This window comes from Stereum hirsutum (genome assembly GCF_000264905.1).
Source record: "Stereum hirsutum FP-91666 SS1 unplaced genomic scaffold STEHIscaffold_2, whole genome shotgun sequence".
NCBI lineage: Eukaryota > Fungi > Basidiomycota > Agaricomycetes > Russulales > Stereaceae > Stereum > Stereum hirsutum.
This window is the reverse complement of record NW_006763132.1, coordinates 1,463,034-1,487,870: the sequence shown is the minus strand read 5'-3', so window position 1 is coordinate 1,487,870 and position 24,837 is coordinate 1,463,034. Positions and strand designations below refer to the sequence as shown.

The following is a 24,837-nucleotide window of genomic DNA, read 5'->3' as shown; positions in this document are numbered from 1 at the left end:
CGGTGGGCCACCAACTTAGTCTAGGTAGTTTCAACGCCGGACGCAGTGAAGATCGATAACAAGGTGCATAGAGAACCATGTATCATTCGTCAGATCAAAGTAAAAGTACAAGCGCCAGTTGGTATCACGGAAAAAAGCTCGGGCAACAGTCCTCACAACACACGCCTCTCGCACCTCGTCTCGTCGTGGGTCGTCTGGCAATTCAGATCGCAATACGACATCGCACACTTCATGCATTTGTAGCGGCCCCAGTAGCCACAGACTGAACACAGCGCACGAGGGGGAACCTTCGGTGGCGCGGCGGTCGCAGTGAGGTATGTAGGCACGCTCGGTGGCAAGTGCGCGATGCCCTAAAAGGACAGCGTGAGGGTGTAAAGAAAGTGAGGAATAACGCGAGCGTACGGATTGTTCAATCAACGTCGCAAGGCTCTTTGGATAGAGGACGGCGGACCGAACGTTCATGGTCGACTTCTTGCGCTTTGGACCTGGCAGCGCCTGGAGACGCTTGTCTGAGATTACTTGACGCGCACGACCCTTAGCAGACTTGGCAGCAGGTTCGTCATCGTCGTCTGCAAGACCAGGGTAAGAGCTAGAGGAAGGTTCGGTGTAGTTGGAGCGCTAGGAGAGAACGAGTGAGCGAGTTGGCGATGAAGGGTGGCGTAGGGCGCACTTCGAGTTCGTCGAGATGGCGCTTTGTGCGCTTGGCGACGACGTCGTCGCCGACGAAGTGGACAGTGGCCTGAGCATTGCGAGCAGCTTTCGAAGGAAAATATGAGTGGCGAGAAGAGGGGGTGGCGAAAGAACCGTACGTTGTCGCCTGGGAGGCATCGTTCAGAAGAAAGAACGGTTTACGCAAATCCACAACTCTCTCGCCATCCTTTCCCACGCTTTCATGCCATAACTTCATCTTGCACTCCCTTGACTCCCCATTAGTTCCTCGTCGTCTCTTTCTTCCGTACACCCATCTCCCCGCTCGGCATATCCCCACAATGTCGCCCTCAATAGACCCAAAGGCAAAGGCCAGCTCGTCCCTCACTGGGCCACACGACCTGCCCACTCCAGAGCCTGAGTCCCCTCACCGTCCTCGCCAGCCCTACCGCTTTGCGACACTCTGTGCGACCGTAGAGAACCCAGACATGAAAGACCAGTACGGGTCCAGTTCCGTTCCTATTTATCAGTCCTCCACCTTCAAGGGTGTAGGAAACGAGTTTGATTACTCGCGAAGTGGCAATCCCACCAGAAGTCATCTAGGTATGTTCAATGTCTTCCGTTCGCATCCTTGTTGCTTTCCTGCCTCCGTCTGCGTCCGGATAATAGTGGACGACGCATATCTGCTCTACGTCCCGTCGCCCTGATACCTTCTCTGCGGCCGCACGTATCATGTCAGCACAAGGAGGCGCTGTTTCACAAGTGGTCTGACCAGTGCCACATATATCTACCTACCCAATGAAATACACCGCAGACGTTATTCCGTTTCATTTTATTACCTCTCCGTCAACGCATTCATGTCGTGCTCACCACCCAGTTCTGCAGAGCACCATATTGCCAAAATATCATCCGCCGCCCATGCTATCACAGTCTCCTCCGGCATGGCCGCACTTGACATCATTCTCCGTCTCCTCAAACCCGGAGACGAGATTATCGCAGGAGACGACCTCTACGGAGGTACCAATCGTTTGCTCACATATGTCAAGACCCATGTCGGCGTTACTGTCCATCACGTCGATACCACCGACCCGACGTCCCTCCTCAAATACATACAGGCCGGAAAGACAGCGATGGTCCTCCTCGAGAGTCCCACAAACCCTCTGCTGAAGATTGCCGACCTTGCCACTCTTGCTGCTGAAGTGAAGGAACGCGCACCGGATGCTATCGTCGTAGTGGACAACACCATGATGAGCCCGTACCTGCAGAGACCTCTCGAGCACGGTGCAGATATCGTGTATGACAGCGCGACGAAGTACCTCAGTGGTCATCATGATCTAATGGCCGGCGTTATCGTCTGCAACCGTGATGACCTCCACAAGGTTCGCTCCTTGTCTTAGTTTTGAACAGGTCAGACCACTGACTTTGTTCTTTGGCGCGTAAAGCAAATGGCGTTCGTCGTGAACTCTGTAGGAAACGCGCTCAGTCCCTTCGACTCTTTCCTCCTGCTCCGAGGTATCAAGACATTGGCCGTCCGCATGGATCGCCAACAGACCTCCGCGCTCGCTGTCGCCAACATGCTTGACCGTCTCGGCTTCAAGGTGCACTATCCCGGTCTTTCGAGCCATCCTGGTCGGGAAATCCACGAGCGTATCGCGACGGGCTATGGCGCCGTGCTTAGTTTCACGACTGGTGACAAGGCCCTTAGCGAGCGCATCGTTGGCGCTACTCGACTTTGGGGCATCAGCGTGAGTTTCGGCTGTGTGAACTCTTTGATTAGTATGCCTTGCGTCATGTCGTGAGTAGCGTCGATCTATATGTTAGGCGAAACAGATGCTAACGCAGTTCGTGGTCTTGATCAAAGGCACGCGTCTATTGACCCCGCAATCCGTGCTGCTCGCGGTCTTCCAGAGGATCTCATTCGTCTTTGCGTCGGCATCGAGGACCCTGCGGACCTCCTCGACGATCTTGAGCGCGCTCTTTTGGAGGCTGGCGCTATTACTCTTTCTGCTAGTGAAACTGAGCATCACTTTGTGCGCGCTAGCTTACCACGGGAGCCTGTCTCGATCAGCCGCGCTGTCGAGAAGCTGGCTTATAACGACAATGCTGTCACCGGGCGCACAAAGGAGAACCGTGAGTGGTTCGTCAGCGCCCCTGGAAAGATCATCCTGTTTGGAGAGCATGCCGTCGTACACGGTGTGGTGAGTCTCACGCTCCCTTATCTACGTATGTCGATCAAAGGCGCCGTTGCTGATATACATGCGACTCGATTTGTTGATGTCTTATGAAAGACGGCCGTCGCTGCGTCAGTAGACTTACGCTGCTATGGACTCACAACCCCTCGTCACGATGGCAAGCTAGGAATAGAGTTCTCGGATCTGGGTGATTTCAGTCACGAGTGGGTGTTGGACGAGCTGCCTTGGGATGCCGTGACGAGTGTCAATGTGGGCGACGCTCATCCGGACGTGTTGGACCAGAGGTTGGTGGACGCGATCGCAGCGCGTGCTTTGCCCTCAACGATCAATGACAAGGCAAAGCCTGCAGCCATCGCCTTCCTTTACCTGTACATGAGCATGGCCCACGGAGGTGAACGGTAAGCAGATTTGCCATGTTGTTTGCACGCATTGCACCGGCTGACCGGACATTCACTTTTAGGCCGTCATTCGGTTTCACAGTCAGGTCCACTCTTCCTGTAGGTGCCGGTCTCGGTTCATCAGCCTCGTTCTCTACCTGTGTCGCAACTTGTCTTCTCCTCCTCCACCAACGCGTAAACCTCCCTTCGCTGCCCCCACCTACCACCTCCGCCGACGCGTCCGGACCCGGACACATTCACATTTCCCATCAAGGTCGCCGTGCCATCCCGAGCGAGATCTCGGAAGAGGTCAACCGCTGGGCGTTCGTCGCCGAGAAGGTTCTGCACGGAAACCCAAGCGGGGTGGACAACTCTGTGGCCGTGTTTGGCGGGGCTTTGGCGTACACTAGGCCCGGGTTTACGAGGAAGTCCGGGATGGAGGCTATCAGCGGGTGCGCATACATCCCATTGATCGTCTTCGTTTTTGCTTGGCTCAGTCTTGATATAGATTCAAGTCTCTTCGATTCCTTCTCATTGACTCGAGGGTTCCTCGTGACACCAAGAGCCTGGTCGCTGGCGTTGGTGCGAAAAAAGCTGCGGTGAGTTCTCAGAATTCGTTTGTACGGAATTAGGTCGTGCTGAACCGATTTTCATATCTAGGAACCGGAAGTCGTTGACAAGGTCCTCGATGCCATCCAGAGCATCACGGATGAGGCTCGTCGTGCTCTGCTTGACCCTGAGTTGTCGCGTCCAGCGTTGCTCTCTGCCTTGGGCGTACGTTATTCACCTTCTTCCATTCCTACTACGACATTAGACTGATTTGCTGGACTTCTGTGATCTGTAGGCCCTGATCGAAGAGAATCACGCTCACCTCGTGTCGCTCGGTGTTTCACACCCGGTCTTGGAGATCATAAAAGCTCGGACGGCACAGAGCCCTTACGGGCTGAGCACGAAGCTCACGGGTGCCGGAGGAGGCGGTTGTTCAATCACACTTGTACCGGATGGTTCGTATCCTTCGATGCTCCCTCTTTTATCACAAGCCTGATATTATTGGCCCACACAGACATGGAGGAATCCCTTCTAAAGGACCTCATGGCTCGTCTCTCCGAAGACGGATACGTTCCCTATCTCACCTCTGTCGGAGGTTCTGGTCTCGGCATCCTCTCGCCCTACGATCCTAACAACTACGACGACCATCCGACCGCCACAGCTCATACACAGACTCCCCCGGAGACGCCTGGCGATGAGTCCGCACTGGGCGGCCGTGAGCCGTTGAGGGCGACGCTTCAGTCGAAGCCCTTACATGATTTGTCCGAGTGGGCGTCCAACAGGGGAAGGTGGATGTACGTATGAGTATGAGTTTGCGTTAGCGCTTGGTCTGGCGGGATAAAACATCAGCAATTTAGAGGCGTGGATTTCGGTGTATATGTGCTGTGCTTTGTATGTCTTTTATTTATGTACTTCGTGTATCTTTGGTGCTGGTTTTGGCAGCCGTACTTTAGCAGTTCAACTATCCTCGACCCTGTGATACGGAATGCCCTGTACTTTCCATCTGTTGAGAATCGAGCTAGTTGCAGCTCGACGTTGCGAGACGTTTCGATACGTTTCGGTATTCAGTCTGAGTCAGCGGCGCAGCCGCATGTTGTTATTCCTTGCCCTTACAGGCAAGTGGAGCAGGTTTATAGTATTTTGTAGAATATTCTAGATGTACTGTACAAGTAGTATAAATTGTGCAATACATGTCTCGTCGTAGGGCATCGGATTGCCCTAACGCGAGTCGTTCTCACCAACCAGCGCGATTGCAATCCCTCGTCCATTTTCCTCTGATTTTTCGTGCTTTTTCACTCTCGCTCACGAAAATCCAACACCATCTGACTGCAAGACACTCGTGCATGGAGGGCAACCATCGGAATGACACCTACCGCGCCGGTCATTGCTTTATCTGGGGAAATCTTTTCCGTTCATATTTATCTGGCATGACGCTGGACGATGTGCGTGACTTATATATTGTACAAGAGAGTCCATTGCTAGAAAACACATAGAAGTACATCCGTCTGATACCCAACGTACGCCAACATACACTGGTATGAAGCCTCTCAGTCCCGGAGGCCGCTCAAGTCTTCACGGCCGACAACGCATTCGTAGTGGATGTATCTATGCTCAGCACATCCTGCGTGATGACGGCCAATCAATGTCTAGAACTTTGAAATGCAACAAGACGAAACAAACCTTGCCGGCACGAATCTCCTCCGCGGAAGGCATCAAGCCGAGACGGATGAGCTCGGAGCATTTCGAAACAACGGGGTCATTTTGCATGCTGTATCTCGCGGCGTGAGATATGTGCAAAAAAGGATGCAAGATTAAGAGCAGACCTGGCGACGGCGACGACCTTGCCTTTCTTCACGTAGTATGAGATGAACTTCATCTCGCCTGGGTCGCCTTTGATGATGATGTCGTCGTGACCTGCGCCGGTGCCACAGTATCGAAGCTGTTGCCCCTCTGCATACCGAAAGACGAATTCATGCAATGAGTACGCGTTAGCCGACCTGAAGGAAGGACAACGCACGAGCACTCCAGAAAATTGGGACTTTGACGAAAGGTTGAGGATCGCCTGCGAGCGTCTTACCGACAGCTCGTCCATGGTTTCCTGCGACCTGCGAACTAGTCAGCCTCAAGCAAGATAAAGTACGGAAGCTGACCAGACAGCACTTACGTTCCAGTGCTCTATTCTCTTATACTCTCCAAACTCAGGATAGGTAGCAATATCGCCCACGGCAAAGATGTCGTCATGGCCGATGACCTTCAAATATTCGTCCACCTTGATGCTGGCATCCTTCTCGAGCTTGAATCCACTCTCCTTGAGATAATCTGTCGATGGTCGGACGCCTACGCCCATGATGACGGCGTCCGCATCGAGTTTCTCGCCGGACTCGAGTTCGACGGAAGAGGCCTTCTTCGGTTCTGAAGAAGATTTGTGAATGGCCTTGATGGAGGCTTTGGGGTGAAAGGTAACCCCTTGTGACTCGTGAAACTGCAAGTCTTTTCAGTCTACAGGAAACTAGTAGATAATGGGTATGAGGAGAAATGATTCTCACCTTTTTGAGTCCGGCACCGACTTCTTTGCCGAGGACGGCTTCGAAGGGGTATTCTTCCATGCCGATAACGTGGATAGACTTGAGTTTGCGCTTTGAGACGGCGACCACGAGCTCCATACTGATGAACGAGCTGCCTATGACGACGAGATTCTTGCCTTCCTGGCAAGCTATTCATGGTGTCGAAAGTTGAGCGACGAGTCTGATGCAACGCTTCCTCTCCCGGCTCGTACCTTCATCGATTGCTTGAGCTTGTTGAACGCCTCTGAGAACATACACGTTCTCTAGATCGGAACCCTCAACAGGGAGTTTCTTAGGTAGACCACCACTGGCGAGCACGAGCTTGTCGTACGAAACCGCGTCCTTGCCGCTGTCTAGAATGACCTTCTTCGCCTTGATATCTATTGAGGTGACGGTCTACGGGATAGGTGATGTCAGAAAGAGGGTATGGCTGGGCAATTAGGTACTGATGCTCACGACGCCTGTGCGGAGAGTGGTACCGTATTTGATCTTTAGATCAGCCGCACTACGTAGCTCGAGTTTGGAGGGGTCGGTAATGAGAGCTTTGCTCAGCTTGGTTCTGGGACGATGATCAGCACAGAGATCAAAACATGGCGACAAAGCGACTGACCGGTCGATTGGTGCATAAGCCTCGCGTGATAGAACGGTTATGGGACTTTTATAGCCGTGCTGAGAAGAATGCGCGGATCATGAGCTCCGAAGATAATGGTCAAAAAAGGGTATGGACCTCTCTCAAGCTCTCGATGGTATGGAATGCGGCTGAACCTCCTCCTACGATGACGACACCTGGGCCGCCGACCTCTGCACCTGTGGCGAGGAGGCGTGGGGAACGAGACATGTTCTCCTTGGAGGCTTTCATCGGATCTGCTGTGACGTGGACTTTCCCATCAGCTACGTGAGCTTGGAAAGAGTGAATTGCATTCGGGGCGGGAGCATCCTCTGCGGCGGAGACGGAGGTATAAGCTGTGAGAAGGACAACGTAGTCGAAATGGACGAACCGATGTCACCATTGGTGACCTTGAAGCAAGCTGCACAAAGGTGAGACAGGCGATGAAGTGCAATGTACTCAAAACAGACAGACCTCCATGCCAGGGACTGGACAATGAAGCTGTCGTGAGACCTCAGCAGAAATAGGAGGAATTAAAATGCACACCAAACGACTCTGCCGTCTGCGGTCAACACGCCCTTCGCAAGCGGTGCACCATAGTGAGTACAGAAAGCGCTAGTTGCATGGATCTGTCGTTGTATGTGAGATACATGGAGAGCTGTCGCTCAAGAGAACAGACCTTGTCTCCGAGGCGAGAGAGGAGGACTTTTCCGCCTTCAAAATCAACCTCCTTCCTGGGATGCAGTTAGCCCCTGTCCGCGAATTGCTTCCGAGGGTGCGGCACTTACATCTGGCCGTCCTTCAGCTCAGACTCGTCGAGAACGGATATTGTCTTTGTGGACATCGTGCGCAACGGTGAAAGTAGAAGACGATGGTGGGGGTGTGAATGAGAGAGGGATAAGAGAGCGCGGGTAGGGAGTAGTCGCATGGGGGGAAGAGACGCGACGGGAACGATGCACTGTTTATATCGCGTCGGCCAATGACGCGCCTCCCGTTTGGAGTGATGTCAGCGCCAGGAAGACACCAAGGGCCACATATAGCGCCACCCACTCAGCAATTCTATCCAAGGCCAGAACCGACATGGCGAAATATCAAATAAGTTACACACCAGATCCGAGAGCGCTACTTCACAAGATCGCACATACAATACATCTGTCTTCAGTCAGCATCTTCTACTCAACTCCCTCGAGCAATATCGTGAAGGACGTCACATCCACAGCAAAGCAATGCGAATAACAATAAAGAGCAGCACATACGATATCCGCGTCCATAGTATCCCTGTTTGAGCCATGTCAAATTGGAACCCAGACGGAGATAAAGCGCGATGCACGACGCACCATCAATATACCTAAACAACGACTTTCCGAGGCTTGATCACGACCAATCGCGTCCGTTTCACTTCGTCGTGTAGAGTGCCGAAGTACCTACATATACCAGAAATCGTCAACTTCATATGCTTAGATTCAGCAATCCTTCAGCTTACCTGTTCGTTTTGAACGACCACTCCAAATTCCCAATCGGCCAGTTCTCCATCGCGTTCACATATTTCCAAACGTCCTCATCCAGATCCCTCGACCCGAACGACTTCGACGCCAGTTCCGCCTTGGCCGTCATGTACTCCTCCATTAACTCCGCATAGTACTCACCGACGTAGTCGCTCGCAGCCTGCATGTCAATGTCTCTCGCAGCCATCAGGACGGTAACGATGTTATTCCCACTGTGACCCTTAGCTTGTTCCACGTTATACGAGTATACGTCCTTCCGACCAAGTTATGACATATGTCAGCCCCGACATCCATTGTGCCTAAGATTGATAGGAGAGGAAGGGAGGGAGTGAGGTGTGTGTGTGGTGTCACTCACATTTGCCCAACACACCATGTCCGCCGAGGCCCAGTACATCTTCATGAACGTCTCATCCTCAAACACTGAATCCGGAAGATCGATCCCTAACGTGAACTCGAACAGGCCGAAGCACAACCGGATCGCTGAGTTCTCCCTCCTGAGGGACTTGAAGGAATCCATGTCGAGCACTTGTCCCCGTTCGCGATATTCTGCCTCCTTAGCCACGCAGTCGATGTAGTCTTCGCTGTGCCTCAGGAAGCGACGGAAGGATTGAGGTCCGACCGACCTCAAGAAACGCGCGCGAAATCTGCGGATAATGAGTTGAGCCAAAGTCAAAGTGCATGTTAGCGTCAGTGCGCCCTGAGCTTAAGAAGCGAAAAAAAAAACACGCTAGTGCTTACTGTTGTGTCATCTTCGCCAAGTCAGAGCCATCTGTCCATTCAGGATCGCGCATCGCGTTCAGATACACCTCCCCTGTCCGTCTCGCGGCCTTTCCGCTCTGATCGTCGCTAATCTCGTCAATGACGAACAGCAAGTTTACAAAGTCACAACATGTTCGAAAGGCATCATAATCGGCATGAGGATATGTGTGTGAGACGAGGAGTTCGTTCGAACCAGTGATGAAGTCAGTCCGCTTCCGGTCTGAGAAGAGGTTGTAACTAGAGACCCAGGCTGAAGATTCTGGGGCGGCCATGGCCCAGTGCGGGTTTGTCGAGCCATTGAAAGGTGTCGACAGAGAAAGCAGGTCAGGGAGGATTAATGACTCGTGATGAGGGGTGGAGGGAGGATTTGAAGTAGCCATTCCGGTATTCGAGAAAAGGCAGACGGACTGTCGACAGAGAGGGGAAGTACTAATGACGAGGTTTATAGTGGAGGCACGATGGTCGAAATGAGGCTCGCTAACTTTCTAGCCCGCCCTTTATAGTCCCGAGCGGGGCCTATGCCGGGGGCAGGCAGGTCAAAATTTCGTACACGAGATAATCATGATGACCCTAAAATTGACACGCACCTCCTCTCGTACTGCATGCTTAGGTTGGCCCAATCCAGATCAAGCCTCAAGGACGACTCGCGGGCTGCAAGGCGAGCATGTCCGGGATGACGGCCATGTAAACGCAGCCCGATATATGTCTGCACGATGGTCTTGTTTGCAATGATTGCCTTCAAGTTCCATTAAGCATCCGTAGCGGGGCCGAGGGCTATTATGGGTCATTCGTAATCAAAGGTCGTGGTCTCCAGATAAGGAAAAGTTCGCTGAGCCGCCAAGCAGAAATGAGCAGGCATGAGTGGAGTCCTCAAATACGACGCTCATTCGGTACTGGTGTGGTGATCTTGACAAGCAACGATACTCACCGGGTCGAGTTCATCGGTATGTACATGCAAATAGTAGTCGCCTGCAGACACTCCCACGAAGTAGCGCGGTCACGTTACTGCCCCTATGCGGGGTAAGAAGGAAGTGTGGGTTCTATCTAACTGTAGCAAATAGGAAATATTGACATCGTGGCCTGGGACCATGAGTCGGCCGGGCGGCGCTGTGGAGTTACGGTACAAATGCTATGGAGCCACGGAGAGTGCATAGACACGTACCGAAACGTCTGGTCTCTCTCTGACGTGCTGTTATTTACTCTGACTTATTTGAAACGTTCTTGAAACGCAATCGCGATCTTAGCCGGCAAGACTCGAGAGCGGGTGGTACATGGAGTAGCCCTGAGAATGACATGATACGGTTCGTATGTAAGTGAACTTGCTGCATATCCGAAAGCCGAGAAAATTCGACGGCAGTAGGACACGACATATTGCCACGTACATGAGATGAAGCACGCGGCGATGCGGTAGCATGGTGAAGAGGACGTCTCGCGAAGTAGCCTCTCGCTGACCGATATGAGATGGTTGTATAAGACTGAAATCTTCGGCGAGACATTCCCAGATGGTACGCCACATTCTTCGAGGTTCATTCTGTCTAAGAAGTTCAAAATGATCTCGGGAGGCAAATACTGAGAAAATCCATAGCACAAGAATGAAGTCGAAACCCGAGCAGACCGGGGCCTAAGGCGAAGAAGCCTTCGGTCGTATAGGCAGGCTGTTACTTGGATCTCCATTCCATCGAGGTTGACGGACCCACAAGTGCACTCGCGCCTGAGGTGAAACCAATGTGAGACCTCCGGAGGAGTCTTCTGCCCAACAGACACAGTTAGAAGTTGGGAGCTCTGCAGAAGGTCCACTTCGCAGTCGGGAAAAGCGCATTATTAGGACACGATAGATGTCCATCCGTGAAAGCAATCGGAAGCGAGGACAAGGGATGCGTGGACATTTAGCATTAGCAAAACAAATAACACGAGCTAATAGATACAATAGTGGAGAGGGCCGTTGCGTCCCACCGTGGATTTATCATAAGACCAGTGAAACGAGCAAGGCAGAGCCTTTAAAAGCATATGCGGTAACTGGCGTACCGACCGCTCGTTTCACTCGGGCGAGTGATTTTGACAACCTGACCTCGTCGAAGACCATAATATCGTGCAATGGGATCGGCTGGCTGAATTCTAGGAAGCTGTGTCTCCTTCAAGTGGCTGCATGTCAGTACAGGCGTTTATTTAAGCGACAACTGTCGTTAATGTGATATGGAAAGGAGGGAGAAGGGTGGGGGACACACTAGCGTTCAAGAACCATTTTCTTTTCTTCTGGAGTGAGAACGTCGTGTCGAGGAACGAGTTTGTGATGTGTAATGTATACGAGCAGGTCGGCCTCCGCAAACTCTTCAACCTTGAGGTTTGCCATTGTGAGTATGCCTGTGCAGAGGGCGTTGAGCTACATAAGCACATTTTGAGCGGCATAGGCAATGCACCTTGCGCGCCGATGGGGTCATGATGCCAGGAAAGATGATGACGCCGCTGCGTATGTCCTTCTCCGTCATGATTTGTGAAAGCCTGCTCGAGTTAGGTCAGACAACAATTGAGAGAGCCAGAGGTGACGCACTTGCGCATCGTTTTGACACCGACGCTCAGGAAAATACAAATATCTGAGGGTTGACTCGTAGATTGGTGAAGAAATTGAGTTGATTCCGACTGTGGCAAGACGTCACATCATGTTCTGCGCTCGGCACTATGGTTTGAATATGACGAAGAGAAAATTGACACACTCGACACTCCCTGCACTGTTTGCATAATGAGACTCGAAGGTGGACAGGTCCATATGAATCTCATCGTCCGCCACTTGGTAGCCCTGCTCATAGTCGGTCACCATCTGACGGAGTTAAGATGCCAACGAGCTGACCCTATCCTTGACGAGCTCTTGAATTGTACGATTTACTTTCCAAAGCGTAGCAGCCTCACTGTCGTCTGAGGAAGACATGATGAGCAGAGACGAGAGTATTTCAAACTCAGCTCGTGTGTCCTTGACGCGTCTCAGCTGAGTCCCACGACTCGCCCAACCCACTCTGAACGACTATGGCACCGACGGATACTGGGCCCATCCATTCTCTAACTCTGACGCCCTCCCTCATGGTAATTCTGAGCCGTACTTTTCCCGAGACTCTCTGACAGATGTCACAGGGAAAGCTAAAACCGGCCAAGATATTCAAGACAGCAGTCGATCCAGGTCCGCTTCCAGCAGCTGGCAGCCGCCCTAGGGAAAATACTGGCCCGCGACACATCACAGGCATATCGTTCGACGACAAGGGCGGCCATATCATCACGGCAGGCGATGATGAAACGTTTCGACTGTACAGCTGCAAGACCGCAAAGTGAGTCGCCACCCACCTCATGTTCGCGCTCATTCGCCCTCAACGACTGACTGATAGCAGCGTTCTCGCAGGCACCTGAAGACCCTTTACTCGAAAAAGTACGGTGTCGACCTTCCACGGTTCACTCACAGCGACAGGAACATCATTCATGCGTCCACCAAGGAGGATGACACCATTAGGTACCATGCTCTACACGACAACAAATATCTGTCGTATTTCAAGGGCCACACTCAGAAGGTTATCTCCCTAGAGGTATCTCCTATTGACGATGGCTTCATGTCCTCAGCCATGGACAACACTGTTCGTCTCTGGGATCTCCGTACTCCGACCTGTCGCGGTCTTCTCAACCTCCCCGCTGCTCCCATCGTAGCCTACGATAGCACCGGGGTCGTTTTCGCTGTCGCCGTCAATCGTTACTCTCGAATCCTGCTCTATGATCAGGCCAACTTTGACAAAGCTCCTTTCCTGACCATCACCCTCGAGGATCCGACATTAGCCCTTATCTCCTTTCCACCGCGCGCCATCTACATAACATCCATGTCCTTTTCCACGAACGGCAAGTACCTCCTTGTCGGCTGTTCGGGCGATGCGCACTATGTCATGGACGCGTTTGAAGGCCATCTACTTGCCAAACTAGTGGGACATGCCAGTTTAGAGAGGAGACGACCAGAGGTGCCACTGGGCATCGAGCCTCAACGAGGCTGCAGCGGGGAGGAGGTGTGCTGGACACCAGATAGCAACTATATTGTCGGAGGCGGACTGGATGGGCGCATTTGTATATGGGACGTGCAGGATCTGGGGGAGAAAACAGGACCTATCGATTTGAAGGCTACGCCGAGGCGCCTGCAACCTCTGACGAAAATGGATGGCCATCCCGGTCCAGCACGATGTGTCAAGTTCAACCCTCGGCTTGCAATGATGGCCTCAGCGGGAGCGGAACTTGTATGTACAACATATTATTGTTTGGTGCAGCCGGAAAACTGACCTTACCACGTAGGCGTTCTGGCTGCCAGATCAGTCTCCAGACAGCGACGACATTGCAAAGGACTTGGTGAAAAAGTTGGCTGGTTAATTTCTTCTCAGGCCATAATGTAGCCATTTATTGTACCACTGTATCTTTGCTGCCCAGACGCGCTCTTGCATACCCTAGTGAATACTTTCGCGTTCACCGAACGGACGAAGCACAAGTTATTTTGCCGCGAAGCACGTGAGGGACCTATGGAAGGCAATTGGAAATTGAGAAAGTGGAGGACGTGGCACGAACGAACGCGCTCTTCCGATTCAAACACTTCTACGGCCTGACCGAACTCTAACTCCTCCCTTCCTCTCGTTTTATAAACTACCTCACGATGCGCGTCGGTACTTTCTTTGCCGCCGCTGTGTTGTTAGTGACCTCGGTGTTTGCTGTTGAAGTCGGTGAGTACAGGCCCTTCCTAATCCACAGGCGTTGTGAACTCATATTCGTTCTCTCTTTTTTTTTTTCAATAGCACCCATGGATGAAGTTGAAGTAGAGGAGATGGACACTCAGCCGGATCCTGAGGTTCTTGTCGTTGCCTCTTTCCCCGAGAGCAACCCTTTCGGTCGTACGTGCTCTTGCTCTGTTCGTCTGCCAGCGTTCCTCAATATCCTGGACGGGTCTCTGAAGATGTCGTCAATGGCGAGCGAAACCAGATGTGGTTGAACATCGAGAACAATCTTGGGAAGAATGTCACCCTCTTGACTGCTGCAGGCGAGTTCCGGTACCCAGACTCGGACAAGACTCTCAAAACGGTATGCCCTGTCCGCATCTTCTCCACTCTACTTCCTTGTACACTCTTGGGTTTAGTCCTCATTGGTTCTCATACTCTTTTACAGCTCAGTAATCTGACATATGGCATCAATCTCATGGAAGGAGCAAAAATTCGTCTTCCTTACAGCTTCCACAGCGAGTCCGTGCTTTCACTCTTCTTCTTTCTCGCGCTATATGACTGATCTTTCTATCCATATATTCAGATTCAAGGTACGTTTGTAGTGTCACCAGAGTCCGCCGGAGTAAAAGCCTCACTGTCGTTGCAGCCGGGAGATTTAAAGCTCAACCTTTGGGTCCAACATGAGGCCGAGGTACGGACCTTTACATCGTTGAATATACTTCCTACTTACTTCTCCCGACGCTACTACCCTATTATAGGGCAACACGTACATCGTCCCCGCGTTCGATGGCATCGTGACAGTGGTAGAACCTGAACTGTCCGTCTTCGATCTCAAAATGTATGTCTTTCCTCAGTCGTTCGTGCGGGCGACGGCTCACAACATGCGCCCGTCATTATAGGCTTTCGACCTACGCCACGGTACTTGCTCTGCTTAGTGGCCTGGGCTACATTGCTTATCAGACATACGTCCCCCAAACTACCCGTAAGCCACGTAAAGAGGCCGTATCTGCCCCTGTTGGTCCTGTCACGGCTAGTGGTGCTGGAGGATATCAGGAGGAGTGGATCCCAGAGCACCACAGGAAGAGGGCGGCGAAGAAGGGTGCAGTGAGCAGTGGAGATGAGCTGAGTGGAGCAGAGACGAGTGGTACTGAGGGCAAGAGGAGGAAGGGCAAGAAGTAAAAGCACTAGCCTCGACAGCATTCTGGATTCTAGTGTTCTTGAATTTGCTTAATCGTGTAGTGTTCGTGAGCATATGATGATATAATGTCCCAATCACCATAGGTTTTGGCAAAGCACAGATGTGCCATGATTGCGAACGAAAAATGCGAAGTGCAGCACCAAATTCAGTTGGAAATGGCCGAGGATTTACAATGATTTGTATTGTCTAGAGCGGGAGTCATCCTCACCACCAATGTATCGTTAATGTCACGCTGTTTCCAGCACAGATGAGAGCGAAGACGTTGTGATTCGAACATTATGCGATTTTCGATTTCGAGGAGGTGCATTGGGGGTCCGGAGCTATACATCTATATGCTTATAGCCCTGGATCTGAACCTGTGATTGAGTTTCGTCCTGGTCAGAGAGCGTCTGATGAAGACGTACCTTGTTTTCTCTCAACATAGAAATGTACTTATCCGCGAGCTCCCTGCAATTCTCGTAGTGGTTAACGCTCTCAGACCGTTGGCATGTCTGCAACATGTCCTTCACGATGCGAGTTTCCATTGCGCGAACCCAAGTTTCCCGGATGTGCTCATCACGGGAGGAGACACGTGCTGTGATCAGCATATATGCTTCAGCTGGCAAAGAGGAAAGTAGACGAGGAAGACGCACCCTTGAGATCTTCTACGTTGGTGGCCGACATGGTTATGGAGGTAGGACGTCTCGCAGCGCGTCAAGAGGATAACGCGGCCGACCCAACCGCCTTCCTTTCTTGGACGCGCCCAACCGCGCGGCTCCCGCCACATGTTGGTCGTTTACTATTGGCCGGAGATCGCACGCTGTTCTGGCTCTATTCGGACTCCATATGATAACTGCGCTGCGGTATTCTTACTCATATGTTGGGGTTAGGTGACGCAGAACAAGACTGAGACAATGGATACTGTGGATCTCTGAGACATTGTCGTCACTGCCACTCTCATCAGTAAACCACTCCATTTTGTTTTCGCTTGTTTTCGCCTTGTTTTCGAGTAGCGAACAGCCAAAACTTGCCAAACACAGAAACAAGGCAAACTAAATTGCATGTTTTGAAACTGGCACCAGTTTTGCAAACACAGAAAAACTAGAGCCATCCCGAAGTTCCTTGCCCAAAACCAAAACTACGAAAACTAGCTTGGGTACATGAAAAGTAGTACTCTACATGGTCAACCATGCTTGCCCATCAAACCCGAGTTATTCCACAGCAGTGTCATCCTCCCCAAAGCCAGCCTGCAACTCTCGCACTTCAGCTCCTGCGAGGTCTATTCTGTCATCATTTTCACCCACGGCTAGTCTCATCATATACAGTGTCAGGGGTAAACAAACAAGACAACAACACAAACAGAACTCACCATGTTCAAGCCCGACTGGCGAAACCTGTACCCGATGTAGCAGATTTTTCAGTAATTGAGTGGCAACGAATGGAACGAAGGCTGAACTTGCCATAAAGGACCACTGTTGAGTTGACCTCCCATAAACTGAACCCTCATATCATGTGCCTACACGAGGATACACGTATCCTCTTCCGTCTCCATTTCTACGTCTACAGGAACTTGCTAACATCAGTGAGTTTCCTCTTACCTCGTTTGATGCTGTTGACAAAAGAAACAGTGCATTATCAAAACAGAAGCAATACGGCTTGGGACTAGACGGCGGCGAGATCGCTCGATAAGGCGATGAGCAACTCTTCATCAAGTAACCAGGTCGGGCTGGGTACGATGATGGTAAAAGCAAAAAGTAGATAGCCAATCTGGTATTGGCACCTTATCACCATACATAGCCGGCACATACCAAACACTAACATGTAGAACAGTGGTCAAAGGAGAATGGGGTGGTGCTCAACAAGGGCAGGCAAACATCTGGGCTAAACGACGCGGCATCGCCAGTGGAGATGGCACAGAAAAATTGAGCAACTCACTGTTCACCACGAACGAGATGCCTTGTTCGAGTCTCGAAAACACTCAAAAGAGGCTGGCTCGGCACTTGGGGCAATGCAGACAAAAAGAACAAGAAAAGTGTCAGTAGGACGGAGCGAGGCGCAAGACAACAGCTTACCTTATTACCTTATTACCATAATCATCTCATCACGCCTCAATCACGGGCATGAAATTGTAAACGGGAACATTCAGCGGGCACTACGACTTAGCTTGGAGGAGCAGTTACGTGACATCAAGAACAACCGTGTTATAGTGCAACAGCACCATGAGCAACCTTGAATGTCGAGTATGGCAATGGGTGTCTGGACGAAGAGGTTTGGGAGCGAAGAGGGAATGGGAATGGGAGTGGGAAGAGACAAGAGACAGCTGGAGGGAGTTGCAAGTCAAAGCCAGATCAACGGAGTCACGTGCAGTTTAGGGCAGGCCTCGACGCGCGTGTACCACGACTGGACAACTTCGTCCCTTTCGCTCTTCCTCCCAGCGCTGTCGATCTTACTTCCTCTCATCCGCTCTGCTTACCACCGTCATCGTTGCCCTGCCACCTTGACATCATTCAATCCACCATAGCTAACCGTTCTCATAACGGTCCCAACGTGCTCAGAACTCGAAGCCCGGTGGCGCCAAGGTCACCTAGCCTGTCGAATCCTTGGCCCGCCATTTCACGCGTATGTTGGGTGTAACCATCAGGTGGCTAGGGAAAGGGAAGTGCTCGAATAGATATTTAGGTGAGTGAACTAGAGAATTGTTCGATATACGGAATGGTCACCATTCTTCCCTCTCGTCGCAAGCACTTGACCTCAGAGTTTCCGTGGACCGGTTGTGTGATGTAGTGAGGATATTCAAGGTCAGTTTGTTCGAGTAGTCTATACGATACTGTTACTCTCTGTCGGGTCCTGGTCAAGTTTACTTATGTCGCCACTCCACATATTGCGTGACTGCTTGCTTGAGAGAATGAAGCACCAGTCTCGGCCTACTTCAGAGTTTACTATTCGGGAATGACACGGGTCACCCGCGGGTTAGAATACACCTACCCGGACCCGGACCCGCCGGGTACGGGTCTCTCGGGTCTGCACGGGTCTGCGGGTTGGGGGCCGGGTCTGGGTATGCCAGGGGTATGTACACTACTACACTATGGATTGGCAGAATAAATTATAGAACTGTCGAAAAAAATGGTGATAGTGCAATTAGTGTTCAGATGAGAGGGAGGAGGGGAAGGGGACATACCGGGAGAACAAGGCTATGTGTTGACAAACGGACAACGCGAGTGTGTTCAGATAGTTGAAAAACCCCCGAAATCACTGAGAAAACGGAAACAACGTGGCTAGAACAAATGTGGGGAGTTGAACAATGTTTGGGGAAGGGGGAGGAGAAGAAGTCCACGTACCCAAGGAACGAAGGTACGCGTTGACAAATGGACAATGGGAGCGTGTTCGGAGGGTTTGAAAACCCCGGAAAACACTGAGATTTGAGAAATCCTACGGTGTAAAAAATGCGTGCAGCCCGATTAGTGTTTGGGTGAGGATGAGGGAGTGGAGGGGACACACCGGACAAACGCGGACACATATCAACAAACGGATAGCGGGAGCGTTCTCGGAGGGTTCGAAAACCCCCAGAACCGTTGAGAAACACGATACGACACCACTGGAAAAAAGGTAGTAGGCCAATTACTATTTGAGAGGGATGGAGGAGGAAGATTGGACGCACCGGATGAACGCGGATACGTATCGACAAGTGGACAGTGGGAGCGTTTTTTTACGGGTTGAAAACCCCCAGAGCCGTTGAGAAACGCGAAACAGGCCGGTTGGAAAGAATGTGGTAAGGTAATTAGTGTCTGAGGGAGGGTGAGGAGAAGAATGGGGCGCACCGAATGAACGCGGACCCGTATGGACAAACGGACAACGGGATCGTGTTCGGAGGGTCTGAAAACCCCCAGAACCACCGAGAAATCCGAAACGTCAAGCACCACCTATCCCATCACACACTCGGTGGTGGAGGGCAAGAGAGAGGATGAAGCGGATGAGCTGGCAGCTTCTTCAGGAAGCGCACAGCATTCCGGCAATTGCCGGATCGATCCTCCGACCCGCGGGTGACCCGACCACGGGTCCGGGTCAGCTTCGGGTTCCCAATTGATGACCCGGACCCGACCCGTCCGGGTCTGGGTACGTTACCCGGCCGGGTTACCCATACCCCTGTCATTCCCTATTTACTATACGTCTTTACTGTCGTGTCTTCGGTGCAGCCTCATTCCATGTTGGCTCCGAGTCAACACAATCATATTATTCTACTCCGTTCAACTTCAGTACCCCTTTGTGTTTACGTGCCATTTGTTCTGCGGACAGAGATCTAGTTCTCTGGTATTGAACATCATACAGTACTTTGTGCAGTTCCGATAGAGGGGTGTGGTTTTGCTGATGCGGGGTCCTTGCGGATTTCACCACAATAATAATTGTAGTTGAAGTTCTGTGCGCATGCTCTGTAGTTTTCGCCAGTTTTGCTAGTTTTGGCCCGAATGATGCTTGCACGGAACAAGGACAGCTCTCCGCTCACAGTAAACAAGCGAAACAAGCGAAACAAGCGGAAACATCCGGAAACAAATGTGTCTACTGTACTTTTACGGGCTATCGTTCTGTCCCACGTCCCACATCGCTCGAGAACGAACAATTTCACCGTGACTGTCCCACCATTTATCCCCGTGGAGAACAATTTTGTGTGACATTCGGTAAAAAGCATAGAAATGTATTTAAACAAACAAAAAATAAGCACAAGTAAAAGACCACCTCAAAGACCCACAAAACCATCAAACTTCGTCGTCTGAACACGACGACGCTTCCCCCGACCAAACTCCTCGGGCTCAGGTACCTCTATCCCCCCGGCTCCAACCCATCGACCAAACCGAGACTACCGTTTCCACTCGCCAGACCTGTAAATTTGATCTTACCTTGGAACATCGTCCCCTGTCCCATCCGCCCACAGAACGAGGAGACAGACGTGATGTCAGATTTCGGCAACATCCGGGTATTTGAAATGGAACGATAGCCCGTAAAAGTACAGTACTTTACTGATGCCTTGTATAATAGTTTACTGTATTTAGTATAAATATAGCTGAGGAACCGATATTGGGTTCCCCAGAATTCTCCACCAGAGCATGTGGGGTCATTATAATGAGTGACGGTAGTGCCGTCAAACCACATTATAATGAGAGACAGCAATCCCGTCTCCACTGTATGGCGGGGCGGGGCTCTCATTATAATGAGCACTCTCCCCATCCTTTTGCTGGCGGGGCTCAAATATGCTTCCATATATGGCTGTTCAAGCGCTGTTCCAATACTTCCACTGCACTCAATATTGGTATGCCCATATTGGGACGGCTTGGGCTGCACTCGCTTACATCCTCACATCCTAATCAGGATGCAGCTTGGTCATCACCCAGCACCCTGTGGCCTACTATCCTCGTAGCACCAATCCTGGGGATTAGCCTCTACTTGCATGTCCCTTCCTAAATAGTGAGGTTCAGTTCTATATTAATGGAGCCAGTAATCTACAGAAAGATCGAAAGAATCTACATAAAAATAGTAATAATATACAAAACATTTAAAATGCAAATTGGAAAGCAATGGAGAGGAAGATAGCAGGGGGAGGAGCAGGGGCAAAGCGACAGGGCCTAACTGAATGAATGAAGGTCGTAGGGTGTATGGAAGGTCGGGGCTGGGATGATGAAAGCACATGGAAGGAATGTGGCGTAGGGGCCACCTAGTGACGTTGCCTTTTGTTCTCTCGTCGACGGGCTCCGTGGGATTTGACAGGGCTTGGATTGACAGCTGCACTCCTATTATATCCATGAGATTGGGGCTACAGAGTATTTGATGATCATTTAAGGCTTACCTGGTTTTACGCTTCCCAAGTACTGGCGAACCCGGTTGTGCCACTTGATCTTCATCGGAGCCCGATCCTTCCTCTTCCTCCTCTTCGTCGTTCTCCTTCTCAGCAGCTGCTTCCTTTGACCTCAACAGGTCCGACAGGACAAACTCCACCTCTGCCACAGCCTCCTCCCATTCCCGTACCTCAGTACCCCCGGCAGTCCATGCACTCGCCCCCCACCAGGACAGCGTCATCATCACCAGCACAATCCCACAGCTCGTACTTACATCAAAACTTTTCAATGAGAACGCATCCGTGTTCGCTGAGCCTTGTGGATCGCCTTTGACCACCATCCTACCGGGCACGAGGTTCTGCCACCACTTCCACCACTTCTCCTTCCACAGTCCGATCCTGTCGATGCCAACGTCCTCGACATCTCTGCCGGCTTTGATCCAGGCACTAACCTGTGCAGGCCTGTCATCACATGAGAACCTTCTCCCATTCTTTTCAACCTATAAGAGCGATCAGTAAGTACGAGCGCAAATGATAACAAGACCCAATAAAAAAACTCACCGGCTGACCGTCAAACATCTCGATAGCAGTGAAGGCCTCGATACACCGAACCCACGGACCACCCTTCTTGTGACCATCTGCAAAAAGCCTATAATACTCGTTCATCTTCGGACAGAGCCCCTTCGTATTGACGGCAGTCTTCAGCCGCTCCAACGGCGCTTTCTCGGAGGCATCGGGAACGTGTGGCGATGACTGTAGCGACTCCGGAGCGGGATGGAGAGGCGCTGTCGAATTGGGAGAGTGGTGGTGTTGCGCGGCATTGGGCGATGGCGTATTGGTTGGCAGCGTGGTTCGCGAAGCCGCTGAGAGAGGTCCGGGCGCCATAGGCAATCGACGAGGAAGGGGTCTTGCTGAAGACTGTGGAAGAGACGGTTCGGGATATTTTGAGGCAGGGATAGTTGGCACAGCGGTGGCGACGATGGTGGGGGTGGCGACGATGGCGGGGGTGGCGACGATGGCGGGGGTGGCGACGATGGCGGGGGTGGCGACGATGGCGGGGGTGGCGACGATGGCGGGGTTGGTACCAGGAGTGGTATTGGAGGTGCTGGAGGCGGCGGAAGGGGCAGCGCTGACAGCTGCGGTTGCAGGGGTAGTGCCGGCGGCTGTGATTGCGGTAGCACCGGTGGCTGTGACGGGAGTAGCGCTGGTGCTGAGGGGAGTAGCGGCATTGGCGGGGGTGGCGTTGGCGGAAGTGGCGTTGGCAGAAGTGGCGTTGGCGGGAGTAGTGCTGTGGGAGGGAGTAGAGGCACTGGCGACGGCGGAGGTAGAGCTGGCGGTGACTGCGAAGGAGGCGGTGGAGGCGGAGGCGGAAGCGGAAGCAAAGGAACCCTCAGCTCCTGGAAGATAATCGGGGCCCATAAGGGCAGGATCCAGGGCGAAGGTTGCGTTGTGCTTCTCAGCGGGCTTCGAAACAGTGCCAGACTGTTCCTGCTGGTGGAAATCCGCGACGGTGGACGGGAGGAGGGAGGACGGTGGCCTACATGCATTAGGAGGGCCAGTCTCGTCCGGAGGGGTATCGGGCACCCAAATATCGTTAGTGGAGGTTTGCGTATCATTATGAGGCTCTGCATCGAGTGCCGGCGTGCGGTTATTAGGCCTGGCTGCTTTGTTGCGAGTTCGTCGCCAAGCAGGCCCTTGATGTGGGGCCTTGGCTGTACCTTGGGACTCCGCGGGTTCTGAAGACGCATCAGGGGAGGCGGGACGGGGTTCTGGTACACGCTCGACATCGGAGACGTTGCGGGAATTGCAGGTGTTGGGAGTATCGGGGGCATTAGGGGCATTAGGGGCATCGAGATCGTCGGGGACATCGGGAGCCCAGGGAATACTGGGAGTGAGAGCATTGCGGGCATCAAGAGTGTAGGGGGCGTGAGGAGCATTGCGGGCGTGGGGAGCCTGGAAAGCGGCGTCGAGAGGTATATCGAGGTTGGGGATGGAATCCGAGGGGTCGAGCAGCGGTGGCAGGTCTGTCGGTGGGCCTGCTGGAGAGCCCGACTCGGTAGTGCTTGCGCCAACGTCGGGTCGCAGTGCTCTCGAGTCGCAGACAGACTGCGCTATTGATCAGAATATGAAACTGTCAGAATGCGATAAAGCAAGCATTAACAGCAAAGGAAAGACTTACGGAAACATCTCTTTGCGAATGCATGCATTGCGCGACAGACGTCGAAGTATGGATCCCTCATGGCCTCATCGAACGTTTGCTGGTGAAAATCCATCGTACGGCCATAGGTAAGGCTATGAAAAAGAACATCAGTTAGTACTGAAGTAAGAAATAGAAACAAAACAAATACGCACGCGCGGAGCTTGATCTGCCCCCCACAGTCTGGCATAGGGCCAGCAATAATGAGAGTGCTGACCAGGCCCATCTTCGTGTAGATGGCGTTAACCACTGGCTCGAGGAGGACAGCGGCGCGATCGATGGCGCTACTCCCAACAAGTCCGGATATTGAGGAGTTATGAGTGAAAGAAAGAAAGAAAGAGATGAAAATACACGACGTACTGTTGATATTCCGCCGGTGTACGCTCTGCGGGCGCACTCTCGGTCGGAGCCTCCTTCGCCTTCGCGTACTCGGTGTCTCTCTCTGCCTCCAGCTCCGTCTTGAATTCCTCGGATTCTGCAGCCCAGGCCTCTCCGACCGCCTCCGAGATCGCAGAAATGATCAACGGGGGCTTGTGACCTTCCGACTGACCGGATGCAACGAGGTCCTCCCAATCCTGCTCGTGTCGACACCGTATGATTCGATATCGTACGAGGATACGCTCGTTCCAGTACCGCGTGCTGTAGTACTGTAGGATGGGCTTCTTACGACCTGAACCTTGCGCGTCGGAAGACGGACCGTCGAGGAACTCGGCCAAGGCAGCAGCGGGATCAGCCACCTTCGAGCACCGCTGCATGCGGGCACGGAACCAATTGGAGAGAATCTAAGGGAAAAAAACGAACCAAAATGATGTATGTGTCAGTAAAGAACAATAACAGACGTAGATGTGACGCACCTGATGGCAGGATTTACTTTCCGTGGCCCTCTTCTCCCGCTGTTCCTTTGTCAACTCCTCGACTACATCTGGCACCGAAAGGGACTCCTTCTCGTCGACCTCACCATCCGGATCTGCCCGCAACGGAAGTTCCAACCCGAACACTTTGAACCAGATGTAGAGGAACCGGTTATAGAAACTCTTGCGGTTGTCGCTGGCGAGACAGTCTGCGAGGTGCGCTTCGAGGAAGGCGAGTTTTTTGGGAGGCCACTGAGATTTCCGGCCCGGTTTCCCCTTCTCCTTCGGCCCGAGATTCCGTGCGCCTTTGGGGCCCTTGCGCGTCGGAAGGTCTACCGGGGACGTTGTAGGAGTTACTAGACTTGCTGAGGGAGTCGGGTTCGTGGACGATGAGGAGGTCGTGGCATCGAAAGAGGATGTCGTGGGAGCGGTAGAGGTTGCGGTCGAGGTCGAGGTCGAGGTCGAGGTTGGGATCGTGGACGATGAGGAAGTCGTGGCATCAGCAGAAAACGTGGGAGCCGTAGAGGTTGAGGTCGAGGTCGGGATCGTGGTCGTGGGAGCAGATGTGTCCGGACTAGGTGAATGCGAGGCCGCGGCGGTCCCTGGAGAAGATGTCCTGGATGGGAAAAGAACTTCACCTCTTCCGGAAGTTGATGGAATGATGGCGGCGTGACCGGATGATAACTGTCCAGAAAGACAAGCAGAGGCACCCGCAAAAAGAGCGGTAGGTGAAGAGAGTCCAGCATCGGTTTGGAGGGCTGTAGGCTGTGACGCGTCCGCCATGGTGAGGTGTCGGAAGAAAATCCCCGGTTCAGAAAAAAAAAAAAACAACCGCCCACAACGCGTCAACGCGTCAACGCGTA

General features: G+C 52.3%; 9 protein-coding genes across 9 annotated transcripts; 3 read left to right on the top strand and 6 right to left on the bottom strand.

Annotated features, from left to right (window-relative positions):
• Nucleotides 1-152: 152 nt before the first annotated feature.
• Nucleotides 153-828, bottom strand: STEHIDRAFT_144464 (uncharacterized protein; the record flags this gene model as incomplete). The annotated part of the gene is made up of 4 exons (XM_007299779.1): nt 153-350; nt 403-618; nt 671-756; nt 810-828. 4 exons carry the CDS (start codon nt 826-828, stop codon nt 153-155), a joined length of 519 nt encoding a protein of 172 aa, XP_007299841.1.
• A 138-nt stretch (nt 829-966) lies between these two features.
• Nucleotides 967-4,964, top strand: STEHIDRAFT_90932 (cystathionine beta-lyase). The gene is made up of 10 exons (XM_007299729.1): nt 967-1,251; nt 1,534-2,027; nt 2,091-2,443; nt 2,510-2,846; nt 2,937-3,238; nt 3,301-3,669; nt 3,726-3,816; nt 3,878-3,991; nt 4,062-4,221; nt 4,281-4,964. Exons 1-10 carry the CDS (start codon nt 990-992, stop codon nt 4,568-4,570), a joined length of 2,772 nt encoding a protein of 923 aa, XP_007299791.1. The 5' UTR covers nt 967-989; the 3' UTR covers nt 4,571-4,964.
• A 224-nt stretch (nt 4,965-5,188) lies between these two features.
• Nucleotides 5,189-7,821, bottom strand: STEHIDRAFT_118198 (flavo protein). Its single transcript, XM_007299778.1, has 15 exons — nt 7,726-7,821; nt 7,617-7,671; nt 7,484-7,566; nt 7,412-7,425; nt 7,329-7,358; nt 7,058-7,269; nt 6,941-6,999; nt 6,787-6,889; nt 6,543-6,726; nt 6,313-6,479; nt 5,931-6,248; nt 5,784-5,871; nt 5,590-5,716; nt 5,447-5,534; nt 5,189-5,387 (listed from the first exon to the last, which is right to left on the bottom strand). The coding sequence occupies exons 1-15, from the start codon at nt 7,779-7,781 to the stop codon at nt 5,331-5,333; spliced, it is 1,641 nt and encodes a 546-aa protein (XP_007299840.1). The 5' UTR covers nt 7,782-7,821; the 3' UTR covers nt 5,189-5,330.
• Nucleotides 7,822-8,285: 464 nt separating this feature from the next.
• Nucleotides 8,286-9,473, bottom strand: STEHIDRAFT_128017 (terpenoid synthase; the record flags this gene model as incomplete). Its single annotated transcript, XM_007299777.1, has 4 exons — nt 8,286-8,361; nt 8,421-8,695; nt 8,798-9,086; nt 9,181-9,473. 4 exons carry the CDS (start codon nt 9,471-9,473, stop codon nt 8,286-8,288), a joined length of 933 nt encoding a protein of 310 aa, XP_007299839.1.
• A 1,725-nt stretch (nt 9,474-11,198) lies between these two features.
• Nucleotides 11,199-12,124, bottom strand: STEHIDRAFT_128016 (DNA-directed RNA polymerase RPB5 subunit; the record flags this gene model as incomplete). The annotated part of the gene is made up of 6 exons (XM_007299776.1): nt 11,199-11,343; nt 11,427-11,536; nt 11,619-11,678; nt 11,787-11,838; nt 11,913-11,995; nt 12,047-12,124. 6 exons carry the CDS (start codon nt 12,122-12,124, stop codon nt 11,199-11,201), a joined length of 528 nt encoding a protein of 175 aa, XP_007299838.1.
• A 95-nt stretch (nt 12,125-12,219) lies between these two features.
• Nucleotides 12,220-13,662, top strand: STEHIDRAFT_165427 (WD40 repeat-like protein; the record flags this gene model as incomplete). The annotated part of the gene is made up of 4 exons (XM_007299775.1): nt 12,220-12,276; nt 12,325-12,515; nt 12,587-13,457; nt 13,513-13,662. 4 exons carry the CDS (start codon nt 12,220-12,222, stop codon nt 13,585-13,587), a joined length of 1,194 nt encoding a protein of 397 aa, XP_007299837.1. The 3' UTR covers nt 13,588-13,662.
• Nucleotides 13,663-13,795: 133 nt separating this feature from the next.
• On the top strand, nt 13,796-15,239 carry STEHIDRAFT_144460 (uncharacterized protein). The gene is made up of 8 exons (XM_007299774.1): nt 13,796-13,931; nt 14,004-14,099; nt 14,162-14,286; nt 14,371-14,444; nt 14,509-14,515; nt 14,572-14,616; nt 14,684-14,763; nt 14,825-15,239. Exons 1-8 carry the CDS (start codon nt 13,865-13,867, stop codon nt 15,102-15,104), a joined length of 774 nt encoding a protein of 257 aa, XP_007299836.1. The 5' UTR covers nt 13,796-13,864; the 3' UTR covers nt 15,105-15,239.
• Nucleotides 15,240-15,443: 204 nt separating this feature from the next.
• Nucleotides 15,444-15,710, bottom strand: STEHIDRAFT_50222 (uncharacterized protein; the record flags this gene model as incomplete). The annotated part of the gene is made up of 2 exons (XM_007299346.1): nt 15,444-15,473; nt 15,528-15,710. 2 exons carry the CDS (start codon nt 15,708-15,710, stop codon nt 15,444-15,446), a joined length of 213 nt encoding a protein of 70 aa, XP_007299408.1.
• A 4,884-nt stretch (nt 15,711-20,594) lies between these two features.
• On the bottom strand, nt 20,595-24,757 carry STEHIDRAFT_107670 (uncharacterized protein; the record flags this gene model as incomplete). The annotated part of the gene is made up of 8 exons (XM_007299773.1): nt 20,595-20,615; nt 20,815-20,905; nt 20,939-21,426; nt 21,488-23,037; nt 23,106-23,218; nt 23,279-23,407; nt 23,484-23,905; nt 23,978-24,757. The coding sequence occupies 8 exons, from the start codon at nt 24,755-24,757 to the stop codon at nt 20,595-20,597; spliced, it is 3,594 nt and encodes a 1,197-aa protein (XP_007299835.1).
• Between the last annotated feature and the right edge of the window lie 80 nt (nt 24,758-24,837).

Bases quoted from the DNA above. Each gene is read 5' to 3' on its own strand.
- STEHIDRAFT_118198 (XM_007299778.1), bottom strand. From the start codon at position 7,781: ATGTCCACAAAGACAATATCCGTTCTCGACGAGTCTGAGCTGAAGGAC. The intron at 6,890-6,940 runs GTCAGTCGCTTT...TCATCGTCCCAG, and splicing joins GCTTATGCACCAATCGACCG to AACCAAGCTGAGCAAAGCTC. The intron at 5,872-5,930 runs GTAAGTGCTGTC...ACTAGTTCGCAG, and splicing joins AGAGAATAGAGCACTGGAAC to GTCGCAGGAAACCATGGACG.
- STEHIDRAFT_90932 (XM_007299729.1), top strand. From the start codon at position 990: ATGTCGCCCTCAATAGACCCAAAGGCAAAGGCCAGCTCGTCCCTCACT. The intron at 2,028-2,090 runs GTTCGCTCCTTG...TGGCGCGTAAAG, and splicing joins ACCGTGATGACCTCCACAAG to CAAATGGCGTTCGTCGTGAA. The intron at 4,222-4,280 runs GTTCGTATCCTT...TGGCCCACACAG, and splicing joins AATCACACTTGTACCGGATG to ACATGGAGGAATCCCTTCTA.
- STEHIDRAFT_144460 (XM_007299774.1), top strand. From the start codon at position 13,865: ATGCGCGTCGGTACTTTCTTTGCCGCCGCTGTGTTGTTAGTGACCTCG. The intron at 13,932-14,003 runs GTGAGTACAGGC...TTTTTTCAATAG, and splicing joins GGTGTTTGCTGTTGAAGTCG to CACCCATGGATGAAGTTGAA. The intron at 14,617-14,683 runs GTACGGACCTTT...ACCCTATTATAG, and splicing joins GGGTCCAACATGAGGCCGAG to GGCAACACGTACATCGTCCC.